The sequence below is a fragment of the Chiloscyllium plagiosum genome, unplaced genomic scaffold, assembly GCF_037043375.1.
Source record: "Chiloscyllium plagiosum isolate Xiang-an unplaced genomic scaffold, Cpla_swu_hap1 HiC_scaffold_10, whole genome shotgun sequence".
Lineage (NCBI taxonomy): Eukaryota > Metazoa > Chordata > Chondrichthyes > Orectolobiformes > Hemiscylliidae > Chiloscyllium > Chiloscyllium plagiosum.
This window is the reverse complement of record NW_028270148.1, coordinates 85,731,326-85,750,827: the sequence shown is the minus strand read 5'-3', so window position 1 is coordinate 85,750,827 and position 19,502 is coordinate 85,731,326. Positions and strand designations below refer to the sequence as shown.

Sequence of the window (19,502 nt, the reverse complement as noted above, 5' to 3'; positions counted from 1 at the left end):
AGACTTACAATTGCATCTTTATCACATTTGAAACGTATGCTTGTAGTCTTATTGCGTCTTCCATCAGGGCACCAGTCACCATTTTGATAACGTAGGACAAGGAGACCATGTTCTTCCCACCTTGGCCCTGCAACAACCTCACCAAGGTTTATATACTTGCTGCCATTCTTCAGGCAGACAGCTGCATTTAAGGGACAGGCCCAGTTGCCTATAAAATAATAAACAGGTTATTGCAAACCAATGGCTACATTAAGCCCAAAATAAGCAAACATACAAACCATTAAGTTCAGAATAAAAACGCTAAAATGTCAGTATAGCAATTCTGACTACTGAAGTTTAACCACTTACATATGCATAAATATAGTTTTGTAGAGAACATAACAGTCTCCTAATCACCGAATATGATGCACATTCACAATCTTGACTCATTCTAACCTTTTCAAATGGTGGTTAAACAAATCTCTACTCCTATAAATGGGGAAGTTTAATGCAAAAAAATTACTTTAGGAGTGCGTTTCCCACCTGGTTTTGGACAACTTCGATTCCAGAATAGCAATGCAATACTTCACCATAAAATTGGTGAACAAAGCACAATGCATAAAACAAAGATGGGAAAACTGCTTAAAGTGCCAGCAACATATGCCCAGCCACTCCAGATAATCGCAAAAAAAGGTTCTCTCTAGAAACAGTATAAATAGATTATTTATTACCCTGTAACATTTAGCAAGGATGAATTTGATAAAATCAGTTTTAGATAGTTGCTCGATAACCACTATGGAAAAAGTCAAATTAAACAGCAAGACAGAAGGAAATATACCATTTATATCATCTTTTACTGCCAAAACACTTTAATCAAATAATTACGTTTAAGTGTAATTACTATCACAATGTACAAAACGCATGAAATTTGCACAAGGCAAGTTCCCAGAGTTATGAAATAAGCAACTAGATAACATTTCAGTACTGATGAGGGATAATTATCGATCAGAATAACGGGAGGAATACTCAATTATAGAATAATAGAACACAGGTGTGCCCTTGACACCTATTTGAAAGTAGTGTCCCCTTCAGCCCTAATTGCTTGTTTTTAGCCCATGAGCCTGCAAATATGATTACAGTAGTCCCCACCATACTTGCAGGGGTTATGTTCCAAGACCTACTGTGGAATCCCAAAACCACATAGGAGCGAACCCATTCATTTAAATGGAAAACGTGCCTTCCTGGCAGCCACCTGGTCCCAGGCACTGGAACATTCTCGATGATATGCTCAGGCCACAGCTAACCAAGAGTAACTGAAACTGCAGAAAACAATTCTGCAGATACAGGGATTGCCCTGTATTTATTTAATTCCAATTTGAAGTTATTCAATCTGCTGCCATTATCCTTTCGGAGAATATACAAAACAAAAACTGCATAAATTATTCTAGAGTTGCCTGTTATTTTGGCAACAATTCCTCCTGGTTTACTCCATCAGGACAGTTCATGATTTTGAACATCCTTAGCAACCTCTGCTTAATTTTCTCTGTCCAAAAGAAAACAACCCAAGTACACAAATCTCTCCAGCATATCAGAAGTCTTCCATGACATTATTCTAACAAATCAAAGCCTTCTACAGTTTTCAGTTTCTATTTTGCACCCTCAACCAGGCTGAAGTACAGCTGACAGACTACTGATTGACAAATGAAGCCAAATATGTGGACAATACATTTTCATAGAAGTCTCTCTTCATCCAAATCCACCCACTTTTTCAAGATTAACCTGCACAGCAACAAGAACAAGTCCTAGGTGTTCCTCTCCTTTCTATTTGAATATTAAATTTAAAAGACGAAAACCAACTCTTCAGTTTTCTCAGTTTTGCAGTCAACTTTATGTCATGAACAAAAACTGGTTTGTCATTGCTTATTTAATAGCGCAGAGAAAGTGTGTATGGAATTAGAGATTTCCCCATTCCTTGCTTCTCATTCCTCAGAAAATCCTATGGCTGCCTGTTTTGACTAGTGTATTTGCAACCTCCTTTAATGTTTCAAATTAGATTTGACTTGAATAGGTAAGTGAGCTCCAATGGGCAATGAGTGGCTCCCCATCAAATGCTACACAGCTAAATACTTCTGTTGCTCTCTCAATGCACTTGCCATTTTTTGGGACTAGTGACTTGCAGATGTTGATGTAATATGTCTGGTCAACATCACGTTGCTGTTCTATCTCCCAGTTGTCTTGAGACTGTGATAAAGGAGTAAGGTCATAGGAATTCCCACCTTTATCCCTAAAAAGAAAAAAAAGTTGCACTTCAAATCTTGAATTGGCTTTTATTGCATACATTGCTAAACTACCCATAACTGTAATCAACACCAGGCTTTAAAAACTTAACTCAGACTATAATCAAGCAGATTGATAAAGAAATTGAAACATTAATATGATAAATGCATATTATCATATGCATTTAAAGTGCATATGATAATGCACTTTAAAGTGATCATGTTTCATGTACATTAATGTGCTCCAGAAATTCCAAATCTCATAAGAAAGCCAAGAAATTTATGACAATTATTCTTCTAACTATGCACAAATCACATTTAATTCTTAGGTGGCAGTATGTTATTCATTACCAGAACAAGTATTACTATACAACATCACAACTTAGTTCTGTTCTCAGTTCATAAAAATTTTAATTACATTTGCATTTTTAACACCAACAGCAAATTTAACTGAAAGTTTGTTAAATAGGTAAATGTACCTTAATGTGCAATCGATGGATCGGAATGGTGGACAAGCATATGATGTATGCCATTCAAAGAGGTATGTACAATCTGGAGTTTCCCTCAAATATACTGGCTTGCCCTATGGGAGAGAACAACTTAATATTTTTGTTATAATATTTAAATAAATTTGTTTTAAGCTGAAATTAAAGTTGAGGTTTCTTCATGTGGTCAATTCACTATCCTGGTAGCTTCACTATGGAAGAGACTATTAGTGGCAATTTGTATAAAGCATTTATAAAAAACACTAATTGAACAACATTGACTATTTCAACACTTGAATCAATCCACAGGCTATTTGCAAGCAGCATTTTACCACTTTCACTAAGAAGATTTGGAGACTGCCCCTCAGACCGTTATGCCATGACTTACAGAACCAGCGAGGTCAAATACCCAATGGACTTGACTTAGAGATGAAACAAATCTGCCATTCCTGAGGAGCTATGAAGTGAAATTTCAAGGACATTATTATTGTCCATCATGCTCAGAGGGGACAGGATTATGTTACCAAGACATCTTGTCTCCTCTCAGTACATATGATATTTGATTAGATTAGATTAGATTACATTACAGTGTGGAAACAGGCCCTTCGGCCCAACAAGTCCACACCGACCCGCCGAAGCGCAACCCACCCATACCCCTACATTTACCCCTTACCTAACACTACGGGCAATTTAGCATGGCCGATTCACCTGACCTGCACATCTTTGGACTGTGGGAGGAAACCAGAACACCCGGAGGAAACCCACACAGACACGGGGAGAACGTGGAAACTCCACACAGTCAGTCAGTCGCCTGAGGCGGGAATTGAACCCGGGTCTCAGGCGCTGTGAGGCAGCAGTGCTAACCACTGTGCCACCGTGTTGCCCACTCATTTGATTCCTCTTGTGTTAGTCTATATTTATGTAAACTTTTGCTCGCTAACATAACTATATTTAGGAACTGCAAGGCTACCAAGCCAAACTAAGCTTTTCGCCCTTCTCAGAATATCCATATGGCTACCATTGTATCAAACAGCATACAAGAGAATCTAGATGTATCTTGGTGATACTATCTTAAAAATGTCGTCTTAATGAGGAAATAGAGACCACTACATATTCAGGCAAGTGAAAAGGGGGCAGAAGTTCATCAGGTTGTATTGTCACTGGGTTATAGAAAAAGTGGTGTTATGGATGGCACATAAACGACTAGCAAGAGGTAATTTAGGGTTCAGAAAAACCCAAGCTAAAAAACATTTACACTGGCCTGGACTGTATGAGGATGTAGTTGAATTTTGCCACATATATGATACATGTCAGGTAATTGGAAAACCAAAGGCAGTAATAAAACCTGCATCTTTAATACCTATTCCTGCATTTGAGGAACTTTCACAAGAGCCTTGATTGTGTAGGACCCCTATCTAAAACAAAAAAAGTGGGAATCTGTATTTGTTAACAATAATGGATGCGTTCACTAGATTTCCAGAGGCCATTCCATTACACAATATCGCAGCTAAAAGTATTGCAGAGGAATTACTCAATTTTCACTAGATACAGACTACCCACAGAGATACAATTAGATCAAGGATTAAACTTCACATCAAAATTATTCAAGTTATGGACAGCATAGGAATAAAACAATTCAAATCTACTGCATACCATTCAGAATCACGGAGTGCTAGAAAGATGGCAGACATTAAAGACCATGTTAAGGACTTAGAGTCAAGATTATCAGATAATTGGGATAAGAGAATACCATTTGTACTTTTTGCCATCAGCGATGTACCAAATGAATTGACCAAATTCAGTCCATTTGAATTAGTTTGTGGGCATGAAGGGAGAGGACCACTAAAATTGATTGAGGAGGAATTGGTCATAATTCAGAGACCACATATTCAGACTGTGTGTCAGATTTTAGGGAATAATTAAATAGAGCAGGGGAGTTGACTAGACAGCATTTAAAAGTAGGAGAAAGTGAGGTCTGCAGATGCTGGAGATCAGAGCTGGAAATGTGTTGCTGGAAAAGCGCAGCAGGTCAGGCAGCATCCAGGGAACAGGAGAATCGACGCTTCTTCAGGAATGAGGAAAGTTTGTCCAGCAGGCTAAGATAAAAGGTAGGGAGGAGGGACTTGGGGGAGGGGCGTCGGAAATGTGATAGGTGGAAAGAGGTCAAGGTGAGGGTGATAGGTCAGACTGGGGTGGGGGCGGAGAGGTCGGGAAGAAGATTGCAGGTTAGGAAGGCGGTGCTGAATTCGATGGATTTGACTGAGACAGGGTGGGGGGGGGGGGGGGGGGGAAGAGGGGAAATGAGGAAACTGGTGAAATCAGAGTTCATCCCTTGTGGTTGGAGGGTTCCTAGGCAGAAGATGAGGTGTTCTTCCTCCAACCGTCATTTTGTTGTGGTCTAACGATGGAGGAGTCCAAAGACCTGCATATCCTTGGTGGAGTGGGAGGGGGAATTGAAATGTTGAGCTACAGGGTGGTTGGGTTGGTTGGTCCGGGTGTTCTCTGAAACGCTCCGCAAGTAGCCGGCCTGTCTCCCCAGTGTAGAGGAGGCCACATCGGGTGCAGAGGATGCAATAGATGGTGTGTGTGGAGGTGCAGGTGAATCTGTGGCGGATATGGAAGTTTCCTTTGGGGCCTTGGAGGGAGGTGAGGGGGGAGGTGTGGGCGCAAGTCTTGCACCTCCTGCGGTTGCAAGGGAAGGTGCCGGGAGTGGAGGTTGGGTTGGTGGGGGGTGTGGATCTGACGAGGGAGTCACGGAGGGAGTGGTCTTTACGGAATGCTGATAGGGGAGGGGAGGGAAATATATCCTTGGTGGTGCGGTCCGTTTGGAGGTAGCGGAAATGACGGCGGATGATACGCTGTACATGGAGATTGGTGGGGTGGTAGGTGAGGACCAGTGGGGTTCTGTCCTGGTGGCGATTGGAGGGGCGGGGCTCAAGGGCGGAGGAGCGGGAAGTGGAAGAGATGTGGTGGAGGGCATCGTCGACCACGTCGGGGGGGAAATTGTGGTCCTTGAAGAAGGAGGCCATCTGGGTTGTGCGTTTTTGGAACTGGTCCTCCTGGGAGCAGATGCGGCGGAGTCGAAGGAATTGGGAGAATGGGATGGCGTTTTTACAGGGGGCAGGATGGGAGGAGGTGTAGTCCAGGTAGCTGTGGGAGTCGGTCGGTTTGTAGTAGATGTCCGTGTTGATTCGGTCGCCTGAGACAGAAATAGAAAGGTCGTGGAAGGGGAGGGAGGAATCTGAGACTGTCCAGGTGAATTTGAGGTCGGGGTGGAAGGTGTTGGTGAAGTGGATGAACTGTTCAACCTCCTCGTGGGAGCATGAGGCGGCGCCGATACAGTCATCGATGTAGCGGAGGAAAAGGTGGGGGGTGGGGCCAGTGTAGTTGCGGAAGATGGATTGTTCCACATATCCTACGAAGAGGCAGGCATAGCTGGGGCCCATGGCTACTCCTTTAGTCATGTGTGACTAAAGATTACCAGGCCATCAAGATACACAAGACAATTGGGTAATCCAGCAGTGATCTTGTTGGTTAGTCTCTGAAATGTGACTGGTGCATTTTTTTGTGCCAAATGGCATAACTTTAAATTGACACAGTCCATTCAGCATTAGGGAAGCCAAAATTGTCTTAGCTCTTTTGGGCAACCGTACCTGCCAATATCCTTTGAGCAAGTCCAACTTAGAAATGAGTTGTTTGTCTGACCTTTTCAAAACAGTCTTCCAAGAGTGGAATCTGATATGCATCAGTCTTTGCAATTGCATTAACTTTGCAACACAGAGGAACCTCTATTATCCGAAGGATATGGGCAGGGCATATTTTGTTTGGTTAATTGAATATTAGATAAACGTCGGGACTTTGTAATCTTGCTGGATCATCTGATATTCAGATAATTGAATGCTGGATAATCAAGGTTCCTCTGCACTCCACACATTTGCAAAATTTATCAGAATTGTTCGATTGATTTCAGGAGGTAGGCTTGGTGATAAACCGGACTAAAAGTGCATTTGCCAAAGCAGAAGTCACTTTCCTGGGCCACATTATTGGACATGGACAAATTGCTCCATGGAATGTAAAGCCAAAGGTAATTGGGGAACTTCCCATACAAACCGGCAAAAAGAGCACTATCACAATTCTATAATTGGGATTGAGTGGATTTTATTAGAAATTTATACCAAATATGAACAGTATGGCTGCTCCATTCACTGAATTACTAAAGAAAGGCAAAATGCTTCAACGGATAGCAGACTATCAGAAGGCATTTGACAGCCTGAAAGCTAACGTTAACCACTGACCAGTATTAGCCACACCTAATTACACAAAGCTATTCAAGGTGGCTATTGGTGATGAAAAGATAGAAAGAACTATCAGATATTTCTTCAGAAAATTAAACATTCATCAGCAGAAATATTCAACAGTTGAGCAGAAGGCTTCGAGCTTGGTATTGGCATTACAACAGTTCAAAGTTTATGTTACAGTAATGCATCTGGGAATCATACACACACGGATTGAAGTGTAATCCATTGAAGTTTGTGGACAAACTGAAGGACAAAAATTCCAGACTGCTTTAGGTGGAGTTTGTTGCTACAGCCATTCAATTTGAAAACTGTGCATGTGGCAGGACGAGATAACATGATTACTGATTCACTGGCGAGACTTGAATGAGAAATGGAGGTGTTCGATGGCAGGAGTAAAACAGACTGTAATAGAATTTAGGAGAAAGTGAGGACTGCAGATGCTGGAGATAAGCGTCAAACAGTGTGGTTCTGGAAAAGCACAGCTGGTCAGGCAGCATTCGAAGACCAGGAGAATTCAATTCTTCTGCTTCTGATGTTGCCTGATCAGCTATGCTTTTCCAGCACTAACAGAATTTAGTGTGTACATTTGCATGTTTATTATCAATGTATATAAATGTTGTAACAGTGTAAGATTGAAGGGTTTTAAAACAAAGCCCTCTTTGGATATTGATGGTTCTTTAAGGGAGAGGTGTGATGCTACTGCTCCTTTAACAAGTTTTGTCATCCTGGTTTTTTTTCCCAGGTGGTCGTAGAGACAATTTGTGAAACATCTGGGTTGATCTACTTGAGAAACCTTTTAGGTTTAAAAAAAGCTGGAACAATGAAAGGGGAGTGGCCAGTTCTCCCAGCTCAGCTTTTCTCTGGTTTGGGTTTAGCAGCCCGGCTGTTCAGAGCTGCTCGTCAGGTTTTTGAGGCTGCTGCTCAAAGCAGCAGTTCCATGCGGATCCCCCTCTCTCTCTCTGACAATCTCTCCTCTAAAAACTGGTGTTCGACTTTCCCCATAAACAGCACTTGGTAAAAAAGGAATTGTCGCAAGTATTTGGAACAGCATCATTAAGTTGGGATACGCTGTTGGGTATTTGGATAAGTTAACTTCTTCTATATGCTGTTCGCTTTTACGTTTCATTCAGTAATCCAGCAAAACAACTAGCAAAGTTAGGGTCCGGGTTACTTTCTTGAAATGTTTTGAGGGGGTCTGTCTGGTCTGGGTCCATAACACTATTTATGGTGTCAATTTAACAGCCGTTGCTCTCAGACAAATATTTACACACTTCATAACTTTCTTCTCACGCCCCCCCTCAGTCTGAAACAAGCCAAATATCATTCACAAATGCTAAATGATAGTTGGTCTGATGCATAGCATATCATAAATTTGATTGACTTAATTCTCAAAATAATCTTTTATAGTGTACATTTATTCCACAAATTTACACTTATTTGCTCTTGATATTAAGGTTTATTAAAAATAAGCTGAGACCAGGGCATTAACAGCACCTTATACTTATGTCATGGAAAATTACAGAAAGTATACAATACAGTGGATCCAATTTAGTGAGCAGAGACACGGTTAGTGTGGGAGTGGGAGTGGAAGAGAATAGAGCAGGGGAAGTGAAGCATCTGAGACTTAACTGATCTAGTGGCAATTGTGATAGAATTGTTTAACACTCCACTGACTCTCACTCAGGTACAGACACAGGGGCACTGAAAGTTCTTTAAAAACTCTTCCAAATGCCATCGGATTAGAGGCCAGGAGATGTTTCCAGACTATTAATATGGCAGCAGAACTAGCTCATTTCACATGGTGACACATTTTCATTAATTGGAAAGAATCCAGATTTTCCTTTTCCAAGGCAAAGGTTAGTCAGAGGAAATAGTAAGGACTGCAGATGCTGGAGAACTCAGTCGGTAAAGTGTGGCACTGACAAAAGCACAGCAGGTCAGGCAGCATGAGTAGCAAGTGTGTCAACATTTCAGGCTTAACCCTTCATCTGGGCTGCCCTGATCTTTAATTGACAACGGTTAGTCAGAGGTCAAATATAAAAATATCTTTCACTTATAAAAATGCCATTTATCAAAACATCTCCATTATTCCACAAATTCTCTATCACTTGGAATACTTCAAAGTCATCCCAGCCAGTACCAACAGAGAGCACTTAAACATGGGAACTTAGCGACATACAAGTTCAACGTCGTATTTAATGGAATACATTTTGTGGTTAGCCACCAGTTAAATTTACAAACAAAGCAAAAACAGAGTAGCAAGGACTTTACAAGTATACACTTAAATTTTGGAATAAAAAAGCAAAAAATCTACACTTGTGCATGTTTTGAAAATACTTGCATTTGGATGAAGTGTTTACCTGACCTCAGGTGAATGTAAGAGTCCATAAGACACAGGAGTGGAAGTAAAGCCAGTCAGCCCATCAAATCCACTCCGCCATTCAATCATGGCTGATGGGCATTTCAACACTACTCACTGCACTTCTCCCATATCCCTTAATTCCTTGCGTGATTAAGAATTTATCAATCTCTGCTTTGAAGACATTTACCATCCCAGCCTCCACTGGGCTCCGCGACAATGAATTCCACAGGCCCACCACACTGGCTGAAATGTCTCCCGTTTCTGTTCTAATTTGACTCCCTCTAATTTTAAGGCTGTGGCCACAGGTCCTATTATCCCTGTCCGATGGAAACAAATTCCCAGTGTCCATGCTTTCTAAGCCAAGCATTACCTTGTAAATTTCAATTTCTCCCAGTGTCTGTGTGGGTTTCCTCCGGGTGCTCCGGTTTCCTCCCACAGTCCAAAGATGTGCAGGTCAGGTGAATTGGCCATGCTAAATTGCCCGTAGTGTTAGGTAAGGGGCAAATGTAGGGGTATGGGTGGGTTGCGCTTCGACGGGGCGATGTGGACTTGTTGGGCCGAAGGGCCTGTTTCCACACTAAGTAATCTAATCTCCCCATAACCTTCGAAACTCTAATGAATACAATTCCAGGATCCTCAGCCATTCATCGTATGTTAGGCCAACCATTCCAGGGATCATCCATGTGAATCTCCCCGCTGGACATGCTCCAGTGCCAGCATGTCCTTCCTGACGTGGGGCTCAGAACTGGACTCTATTCTAAATGGGGACTAACTAGAGCTTGATAAAGTCTCACAAGAATATCACTGCTTTTATATTCCAACCCTCAAAGTAAATGACAACATTACATTTGCTTTCTTAATCATGGACTCAACCTGCAAGTCAACCTTTAGAGAATCCTGGACTAGCACTCCCAGGTCCCTTTGTACTTTGGCTTTTGGAATTTTCTCACCGTTTAGAAAATAGTCTGTCCCTGTATTCTTTTTTCTGAAGTGCAAAACCTCGCATTTGTTCACATTGAATTTCAGACATTTCTTGGACCAATCTCAAACGGTCTAAATCTTTCTCTATTCCTGATGAAGGGCTTTTGCCCAAAACATCGATTTTCCTGCTCCTCGGATGCTGTCTGACCTGCTGTGCTTTTCCAGCCCCACTCTAATCTCGACTCCGGTTTCCAGCATCTGCAGTCATTGTTTTTACCGAAATCTTTCTACAGCCTTCCCGCCTCTTGAGAACTACCTGCCTGTCCGCCTAACTTTGTATCATCTGTGAACATCACCAGAATGCCCCCAGTCCCTTAGTCCAGATCATTTATATATCAAGTGAACAGCTGGGGCCCCAACACTGAACCCTGCAGGACACCACTTGTCACCAGCTGCCATTCCGAAAAAGAACTTTTTATCCCAACTCTCTGCCTTCTGTCAGACAGCGAATCCTCAATCCATGCCAGTAGCTTACCTTGAACATCACGGGCCCACACCTTACTCAGCAGCCTCCTGTGAGGCACCTTATCAAAGGCCTTTTGGAAGTTTAGGTAGCTAACATCCACTGGGTTTTTCTGGTCTAACCTATGTGTTACCTCTTCGAAGAAATCTAACAGGTTTGTCAGGCACGACCTCTTCTTACTAAATCCATGCTGACTTGTTCTAATCAAACCCTGCACTTCCAAGAATTTAGAAAAGACATCCTTAACGAGAGATTCTAGAATTTTACATACAACTGAGGTTAGGCTAATCTGCCTATAACGTTTCATCTTTTGTCTTGATCCTTTCTTGAACAAGGGGGTTTCAACAGCGATGTTCCAATCATCTGGGACTTGCCCTGACTTGTGATTTTTGAAAGATTACAACCAACGCCTCCACTATTTTTTCCAGCCACCTCCCTCAGAACTTTAGGATGCAGTCCATTGGGCCAACTATTGCATTCTGAAGAACATGGGAACCCTTTATGTCCTAGCTAATATCAATGCCTCAAATAACAGTACGAGATCTCAATTTATATATATTATGTACAAATTGATTTCTAAACTTCCTATGACATACTACTACACTACAGAAATAAATAACTGGCTATAAAGCACTTGGAAATCCTGAGGTTGAGAAAGGTGCAAGGTTTAAGGTATAGACAATGCAAGTCTTCTGATAAGATTGACAGTAGAGCAGTATTTTCATCTCCCTACACTTGGAAAGCTTTATTAGCACTTTAAGCAGGTGTTCAAATACGAGGTATCATTTGGGAATTATGAAGATTACACAATGTGAAGAATAATCAAGATTTTTATACATTATTCATAACATAGCCCAAACGTAAAGCTTACTATTGTAAATGAAGAGTTTAGCTGTAGGTATTTATTTTGTGTGCTTAATGTTAAGTGCTATGCTTTTTATAAAAGATTAAACAAACGTAATCTCATTCCTGACAAAGGGCTTATGCCCAAAACATCGATTCTCTTGCTCCTCAGATGCTGCCTGACCGGCTGTGCTTTTCTAGCACTACACTCTTCGAATCTGATCTCCAACATCTGCAGTCCTCACCTTCTCGAAGGAATAGGAGCAGTCATGCCCTCAGGCCAACCAACTTCTGCTGCTTCAATGACCTTCCCTCCATCATCAAGTATGCTTGTTGATGATCACACAATGACCAACACTACTTCTAACTGCTCGGACACTGAAGCAGTTCATACCCAAATACAGCAAGGCCTGGACAATATCTAGGTTTGGGTTGCAAAATAACATTTGTACTGCACAAGTGCCAATCAATGGCCATCTCCAACAGGGAATCTAACCATTACTCCTTGATATCCAATAGTATTACCATCCCTGACAGCTCACCAGCACCTTCCATCAAGGGTAACTGGAAAATGGGAAATAAGTGCTGGCCCAGCATTCTAATGAGTGCAGTTTTTAAAAAGTGGTAATCTCTTAACAGCATTTCATACAGTACAGAGGTGACACTTAAAAACAATGTTGGAAATATTCAGGTCAGCCAGCATCTGTCGAAATACAGAATGACTGTTTTGCTAGAATTTTTCATATTTCCAGCACTTGTGAAACCTTTGCACTTAAGTGATACCTCCTTAGCAGCAGTCCAAATGACATGCAGCAAAATTAACAATAGTCATGTCATTATTTCTATGTACTCATGTAGAGATAACAAGCAGAGTTTTCCGAATGCCAAATCTATTGAAAAAGAAATAAATTGACTCTCAGGTGGAGAATCTGTAAGATGACTAATTCCAACTGAACTTAATTTTACATTTACTTCCAAAAGCGCTATGATGTGGAAAAGGGTTATAAGAAGATGCACAGCCCACAAAGTCCATCTCCTGTGGAAGCAATTTTGACCTAACAATGCTCAAACTGGATTGCCACAAACATTGGTCACAACCAGGAAGATTTGAGGTTGCACAGATAAGCAGTGCTTGAATTGTTAGAGACAGAAACAGGATAAAATGGAGAGACGGTCAACAATTTTCCATTTCAGTGTCAAGACCAAATCCTAAGTGCTTTGAGTTGATTTGTTGGTTTTCATCCCAGGGGATTAAACTCATGGCATTTTTAATAATTCAGAACTCTGTCATATTTGCTACATTCAGGAATCTTCACAATTGATAGAATGACATGAAAACGTATCCTCCAGTTGAAAACATTGCCAACCTCAAAACCTTACATCTTCCCAGTAAGTGATTATACCTCAATTAGCAGACTATAAATTAACACTCAAGTTAAGGAACTGTGACACAAACTTCAGAATTTTAATAGCTACTCAGATTGAAAGCAGCAGCAACAACTCTTCCTTTAATAGTTTATTCCAGACAAACTTGTACAGAAATTGAAAGCAATTAGCCACGCCCAGGAAAAAGGGAGTTGAGGCTACATAAGCAAAACTGTTTTGACACCTGTTTGATAGCGGGCTGCCTTAAGGACAAATGACTGACCTGGAAAATTTAAGGAGTTAATTGCAGGACAGGCTTGGTCTTCAAATGGACAGTAAAGAATAAATGTGAGAAAGGAACAGAGGCATTACTTCTGAGAAAGCAAGCTGCAGACTCAAGGACTCCAGAAGATTAACCAATTTTAGGTGAAAGAACCTAAAAGATGATCAATAATGTCACACCAAAGACCTGAAGGACAAGAAAATTCTACTCCAGGATTCCTCAGGAGCAGAACTTCAAAGAACACTGCAAAAGGATCAGATCTCAACTGAGACAAACTACTGCTGGCTGGAATTGTAGCTAAATTCCACCATTAAATCTGATAAGTTGAATTGTGAGGCTTAACTTGCTTACTTGAGGGATCTTATTTTGCTTCTACATGCAATTAAAGTTAAGTCATTGTTTCAGTACTTGATTATCTAAGAAGTTCCCTAATGGGTAGCCAAATTAAAGTTAGCTTGTGGTGATTTATCCACAACACAGTTATAGTGACACCTGAAAAAGGGTACAGTGAAAGAGTGTTAGGAATCAGATAAGAAAATTCTGATTATGACAAAGTCACCAGCCTGTTCTGGTAGTATGGTATCAAATCCCAATTACTTGTGATAAACCAAACATTTGTTTAGACCCTCTGGAATAGCTGAATTTAAATGGGTAATATTGGACTTGCTGCCTTACTAAACCACTGTGTGAACATATAATGTGTAACAAAAAGCCCCTGTTGCACAATTGCAAGTTGAAAAAAGGCAGAACGTTTCGATCATTTTCCAACAAGACACTGGCACTACATATACCTCAATCGCTTTCCCACTTGCTATTGAAAGTTCACCTTTTTTTAAACTGCCCTGGTGGTGAGCTGGCAGTGGTTGGAGATGGTGGCGTTTTTGGAATGTAGAATATTAAAATGTTAGTGGGAAATGCTCTGAATCCTTGCACATTTAAAACCTGCAAATTCTATTCAATATAAGAATATGATATTGTAATTACCCTTCAGTTTTTCTGCTTTCAGTTAAACTGTTAGATGGCTGTCACCTGGAGGCACTTTGCATTCCACAAAGCTCTTTCACTTGAATTTGTCGGGATTCCCTTGTGATTTAACTTAAGATTTTACCATAGGCTAATTTAGTGAAGTTGTCCTACAAGAGAAACTCAGTACTCATTTCAACCCAATGCTGAAACCACTGCTTTAAAAAAAAAAGCACAGCAGAATTGGAACGATCTTCCTTCTACATAGCACCTTTGAGCCATTCCTCTTAATACATATAAAAATATGATGCAGATTGAGAGCCTGAGCCATTTGAGACTCCTCGGCCATTTAACAACATTCCAGCTGATTTACTTGTGTTCTGAAATCATATCCATCTCTCAGAAAACATTCAATTCTCTTTACTAACAAATCTACCTGTGCATTAAAATTATTCAATGAACTCACCTCCAACATCTTCTGGGGCAAGAGTTCTAAAGTCCCACAATCCCTTGGAAATTATGTTTACTCTCGTGTGCAAACAAAGGGAAATTTGTTTTTCAAAGTCCACCTCATCCAGACCATTCAAGATCACACTAACTTCAACTCAATCATCCCCAGTCTTCTAAACTTCGATGACAAGATCAGACTGTGTAATTTCTTCCTCATAAGACAACCCACTCAAACAAAAGAACTCTAGCAGTGAAAGTGATAAGGACTGTATATCCCTAGTACCACTTTTACTTCCCTGGTTTTAAGGAGTCATAAAGAGAGAAAAGTGGTCAGAGATAGAGGACAGCACTGAGGTGGATGTTTCAGTACTACAGACTGACCTGCAGCCAGAGAATATTGAAATTGTTCTAAAGAAAAAAGGAGTCACCCAAAAGAAGGGGCCAATGAAGACGTGGAAAAGCCTAGACAGTTCAAGGGAATATATATGCTTCATCTTTGAGATGGGGTACAAATTCTGAATGCGATTGCTACTAAAGGAGAAGGACACCTCCTCCATGAGGAAGTCAGGGGTGCTCTTGGAGAGTATGAGCAGGAGCTGCAAGCTGGCTGGATAGCAATAAAACATTGGTTACAGGGTATAGCCCACATAAGACCGACTGGACAAAAACAAAATTCACAGCTTGCGTCAAAAACCCACAGAAGACTATGAGCAAACGTTTGGGACAACCTGGAAAGAATATGCTGAAGTCCCAAATGTACAGGATAACTGGGATTTAAGGCTGCGACTATGGCCAACTGAAGTCTGCTTTTGTAGCCAGATTTAAATCTGAGCTCACTAAAATGTCAAAGTTGACCAAACTGGACCAGGAGTAGAGGGGGATCATTACAATAAATTGGTGAACTGAGGCAGTCAGCTCAGCTGAGATATGGGCGCTGAATTGAGCACCCAACAAGCAGGACAATAGGACAATCCCCCAGTAGTCTGAGGAAGACAAGACAAATACCCAGAGAAAATGTCACTTCTGTGGGCAGACCGGCCATTGGGTGTTAGCCGAAAGGAAAAAGTCACCTAATAGACAATGAGGAAGAGGAGACCCTGGAAGCTGGGAGTAAGACCAATTTCCTAGAACTTTTTATTTATTTATTTATTTTTAAGAAAACCGACCATGGAGCTGCTGAATTTGACAAAAACTGAAAGAGCCCATCCATGCCCCTCTACACTCCCACTTGCTTTGAGGATGAGGGACTTGGGACACTGAATACCTTTTAGACACAGAAGCAGGATTGATGTGCCTACCCCAGAAGTATGAAACCAAATTCCCCTTCGACAAGACAGTGAGGACAGCTATGTAAGAACGGCGTATAAAGAGGTTACTTTAAGAACTGTATTTCAGGATTCTATTTCCACCTCTGACTTGTGCTACTGCGATTGCTGAAGAGGTTATTTTCCACTACTCATCAGTTTCGCTCATTATCTGAAAGATCTCTCTCAGCCCCTTGGTCATTGACTCCTTCACCAAGAAGTCTCTCTAATCCTCTTTCCCCATGGGCCCTACTGTTTTTTCATGTAGTAGATAAAAACAGGGTAAGAACAATGATTGCAGATGCTAGAAACCAGATTCTGGATTAGAGTGGTGCTGGAAAAGCACAGCAGTTCAGGGAAATCAACGTTTCGGGCAAAAGCCACTCATCAGGAATAGAGTGCCTGTAGGGTGGAGAGATAAATGAGAGGAGGGTGGGGGTGGGGAGAAAGTAGCATACAGTACAATAGGTGAATGGGGGTGGTATGAAGGTGATAGGTCAGAGAGGAGGGTGGAGCGGATAGGTGGAAAAGATGATGGGCAGGTAGAACAGGTCATGGGGACAGTGCTGAGCTGGAAGTTTGGAACTGGGGTGAGATGGGGGAAGGGGAAATGAGGAAACTGGTGAAGTCCACAAAGATGCCCTGGGGTTGAAGTGTTCCGAGGCAGAAGATGAGGCGTTCTTCCTCGAGGCGTCGAGTGGTGAGGGAGCGGTGGTGAAGGAGGCCCAGGACCTGCATGTCCTCGGCTGAGTGGGAGGGGGAGTTGAAATGTTAGGCCACAGGGCGTGTGGTTGATTGGTGCGGGTGTCCCGGAGATGTTCCCTAAAGCGCTCTGCTAGGAGGCGTCCAGTCTCCCCAATGTAGAGGAGACTGCAATGGGAGCAACGGATACAATAAATGATATTAGTGGATGTGCAGATAAAACTTTGATGGATGTGGAAGGCTCCTTTGGGGCTTTGGATGGAAGTGAGGGAGGCGGCGTGGGCGCAGGTTTTGCAATTCCTGCAGTGGCAGGGGAAGATGCCAGGACGGGAGAGTGGGCTGTTGGGAGGTGTGGACCTGACCAGGTAGTCACAGAGGGAACGGTCTTTGCGGAAGGCAGAAAGGGGTGGGGAGGGAAATATATCCCTGGTGGTGGGGTCTGTTTGGAGGTGGCAGAAATGTCGGCAGATGATTTGGTTTATGCGAAGGTTGGTAGGGTGGAAGGTTTTTCAAGTGCTCCCTTGCTTTGTTTCATCTGCCCAAGTGCTGCACCTCACACTGATCATGGAATTCAATTCCATTTGCTGCAGATCAGACTATCTAACCAGCCTGACTATATCCTCTTGTACTCCAAGGCTATCCTGTTCACTATTTACTACCCAACAATTACTGCATTACCTGCGAAATTACTGATCAACCCTCCTACGTTCAAGTCAAAACCACTTATATCAAATACAAACAGCAACTCCAACACTGATCCCTGTAGGACCCCAATGGATACAGACACGAGGCCAAAACTGAACAGTAAGAGAGGTGGTCTCTCAAATGCCCTCAATACTTAAAGCACAGCATTTATGTTCAACTCCTATTATAATAAAGGATAGCATTTCATGAGCCTTCTTAATCACTTGCTGTACCTGTATACTTGTGTTTGGTGACTCACACTAGAACATCTAGATGACAGTGAGAAAACTTCAGTCGGAAGCAATTGTGCTAAACTTGAATAAAGGTCATTATGAAATAATGAGTGCAGAGTTGGCAGGAGTGGACTAGGAAAGGAAATTAGCAGAAAAAGGTGACGAACGAACAATGACATAAGTTGAAAAAAGTTCGTGACTCAACAAAAAAAATGTACCCCAGTGACAAAAGAAGGATTCTAAGAAAGGGAATAATACAATGGTTGATGAAACAAGTTAAGGATAGTACCAAATTTAAAAGACATACAACATTGCAAAGATTAGTGAAAGGCAGAGGAATGGTTAAATTTTAACTCCCAAAAGATGACTAAACAACAAAAAAAAGGACATCAATAGCTTGTCTAAATATATAAAAAAGGAAGAGAGATCAAACGGAACACTGACCATCTGAATGAGGCGGAGTAAATATAATGGGGAACCAGGAAATGCGAGAGGACTTAATTACTTTGCATCAGTCTTCACAATTGAAGATACCAAATTTACTAAATAATCAAAAGAGTGGGGATGGTAGAAGGAAGTAAATACAATAATAATTTGTTTGTCTTTCCAATGGAAAACAACAGTATAGATTGTGTCAAAAGGGTGGAAGACTGAAATATTAGAGCAAGGACAATGTATCTAGCAGCTTCAACTCCAAAACCTCAAGTAAAACTGAAAGCAAGACTACAACCCAGGCTCTGTGAGCACTTGACTCCATTCACTCATGCTTTTGTCTACTTCAAAAATAAAACCCCAACCTTTTCTGACATCTCAGCATCATTCTACAATACCCCTCAGAGGGAGAGGGAGAGAGAGAGGGGGGGGGGGGTGGGGGGGGGAGAAGAGAGAGAGAAGGGGGGGGGAAAAAGAGAGAGAGCGAGAGAGAGCGAGAGAGAAGCGAGAGCGAGCGAGAGCGAGAGCGAGCGAGAGCGAGCGAGAGCGAGCGAGAGCGAGCGAGAGCGAGCAGAGAGGGGGAGAGAGCAGAGGGGGGGAGAGAGAGAGGGGGGGAGAGAGAGAGGGGGGGAGAGAGAGAGAGGGGGGGAGAGAGAGAGGGGGGAGAGAGAGAGGGGGGGAGAGAGAGAGGGGGGGAGAGAGAGAGGGGGGGAGAGAGAGAGGGGGGGAGAGAGAGAGGGGGGGAGAGAGAGAGGGGGGGGAGAGAGAGAGGGGGGGAGAGAGAGAGGGGGGGAGAGAGAGAGGGGGGGAGAGAGAGAGGGGGGGGAGAGAGAGAGGGGGGGAGAGAGAGAGGGGGGGAAGAGAGAGAGGGGGGGAAGAGAGAGGGGGGGGAGAGAGAGAGGGGGGGGAGAGAGAGGGGGGGGAGAGAGGGGGGGGGAGAGAGAGAGGGGGGAGAGAGAGAGGGGGGGGAGAGAGAGAGGGGGGGAGAGAGAGAGGGGGGGAGAGAGAGAGGGGGGGGAGGAGAGAGAGGGGGGGGAGAGAGAGAGAGAGGGGGGGGAGAGAGAGAGAGGGGGGGAGAGAGAGAGAGGGGGGGAGAGAGAGAGGGGGGAGAGAGAGAGAGGGGGAGAGAGAGAGAGGGGGGGGGAGAGAGAGAGAGAGAGAGAGAGAGAGAGAGAGAGAGAGAGAGAGAGAGAGGGGGAGGAGAGAGAGAGAGAGAGAGGGGGGAGAGAGAGAGGAGGAGAGAGAGAGAGGGGGGAAGAGAGAGAAAAGAGAGAGGGGGGAGAGAGAGAGAGAGGGGGGGGAAGAGAGAGAGAGAGAGAGAGAGAGAGAGAGAGAGAGAGAGAGAGAGAGAGAGAGAGAGAGAGAGAGAGAGAGGGGGGGGGGGAGAGAGAGAGAGAGA

General features: G+C 42.8%; 1 protein-coding gene across 1 annotated transcript in view; it reads right to left on the bottom strand.

The window, feature by feature from the left end:
* The window catches only part of igf2r (insulin-like growth factor 2 receptor), a 218,934-nt gene that overhangs the window by 55,330 nt on the left and 144,102 nt on the right, over positions 1-19,502 (bottom strand). Inside the window, exons 29-31 of the mRNA XM_043696288.2 lie at positions 2,735-2,838; positions 2,133-2,263; positions 9-208 (exon numbers count right to left, since the gene is read on the bottom strand). Coding sequence (XP_043552223.2) covers positions 9-208; positions 2,133-2,263; positions 2,735-2,838 — 435 coding nt within the window. The remainder of the gene's footprint in view (positions 1-8; positions 209-2,132; positions 2,264-2,734; positions 2,839-19,502) is intronic.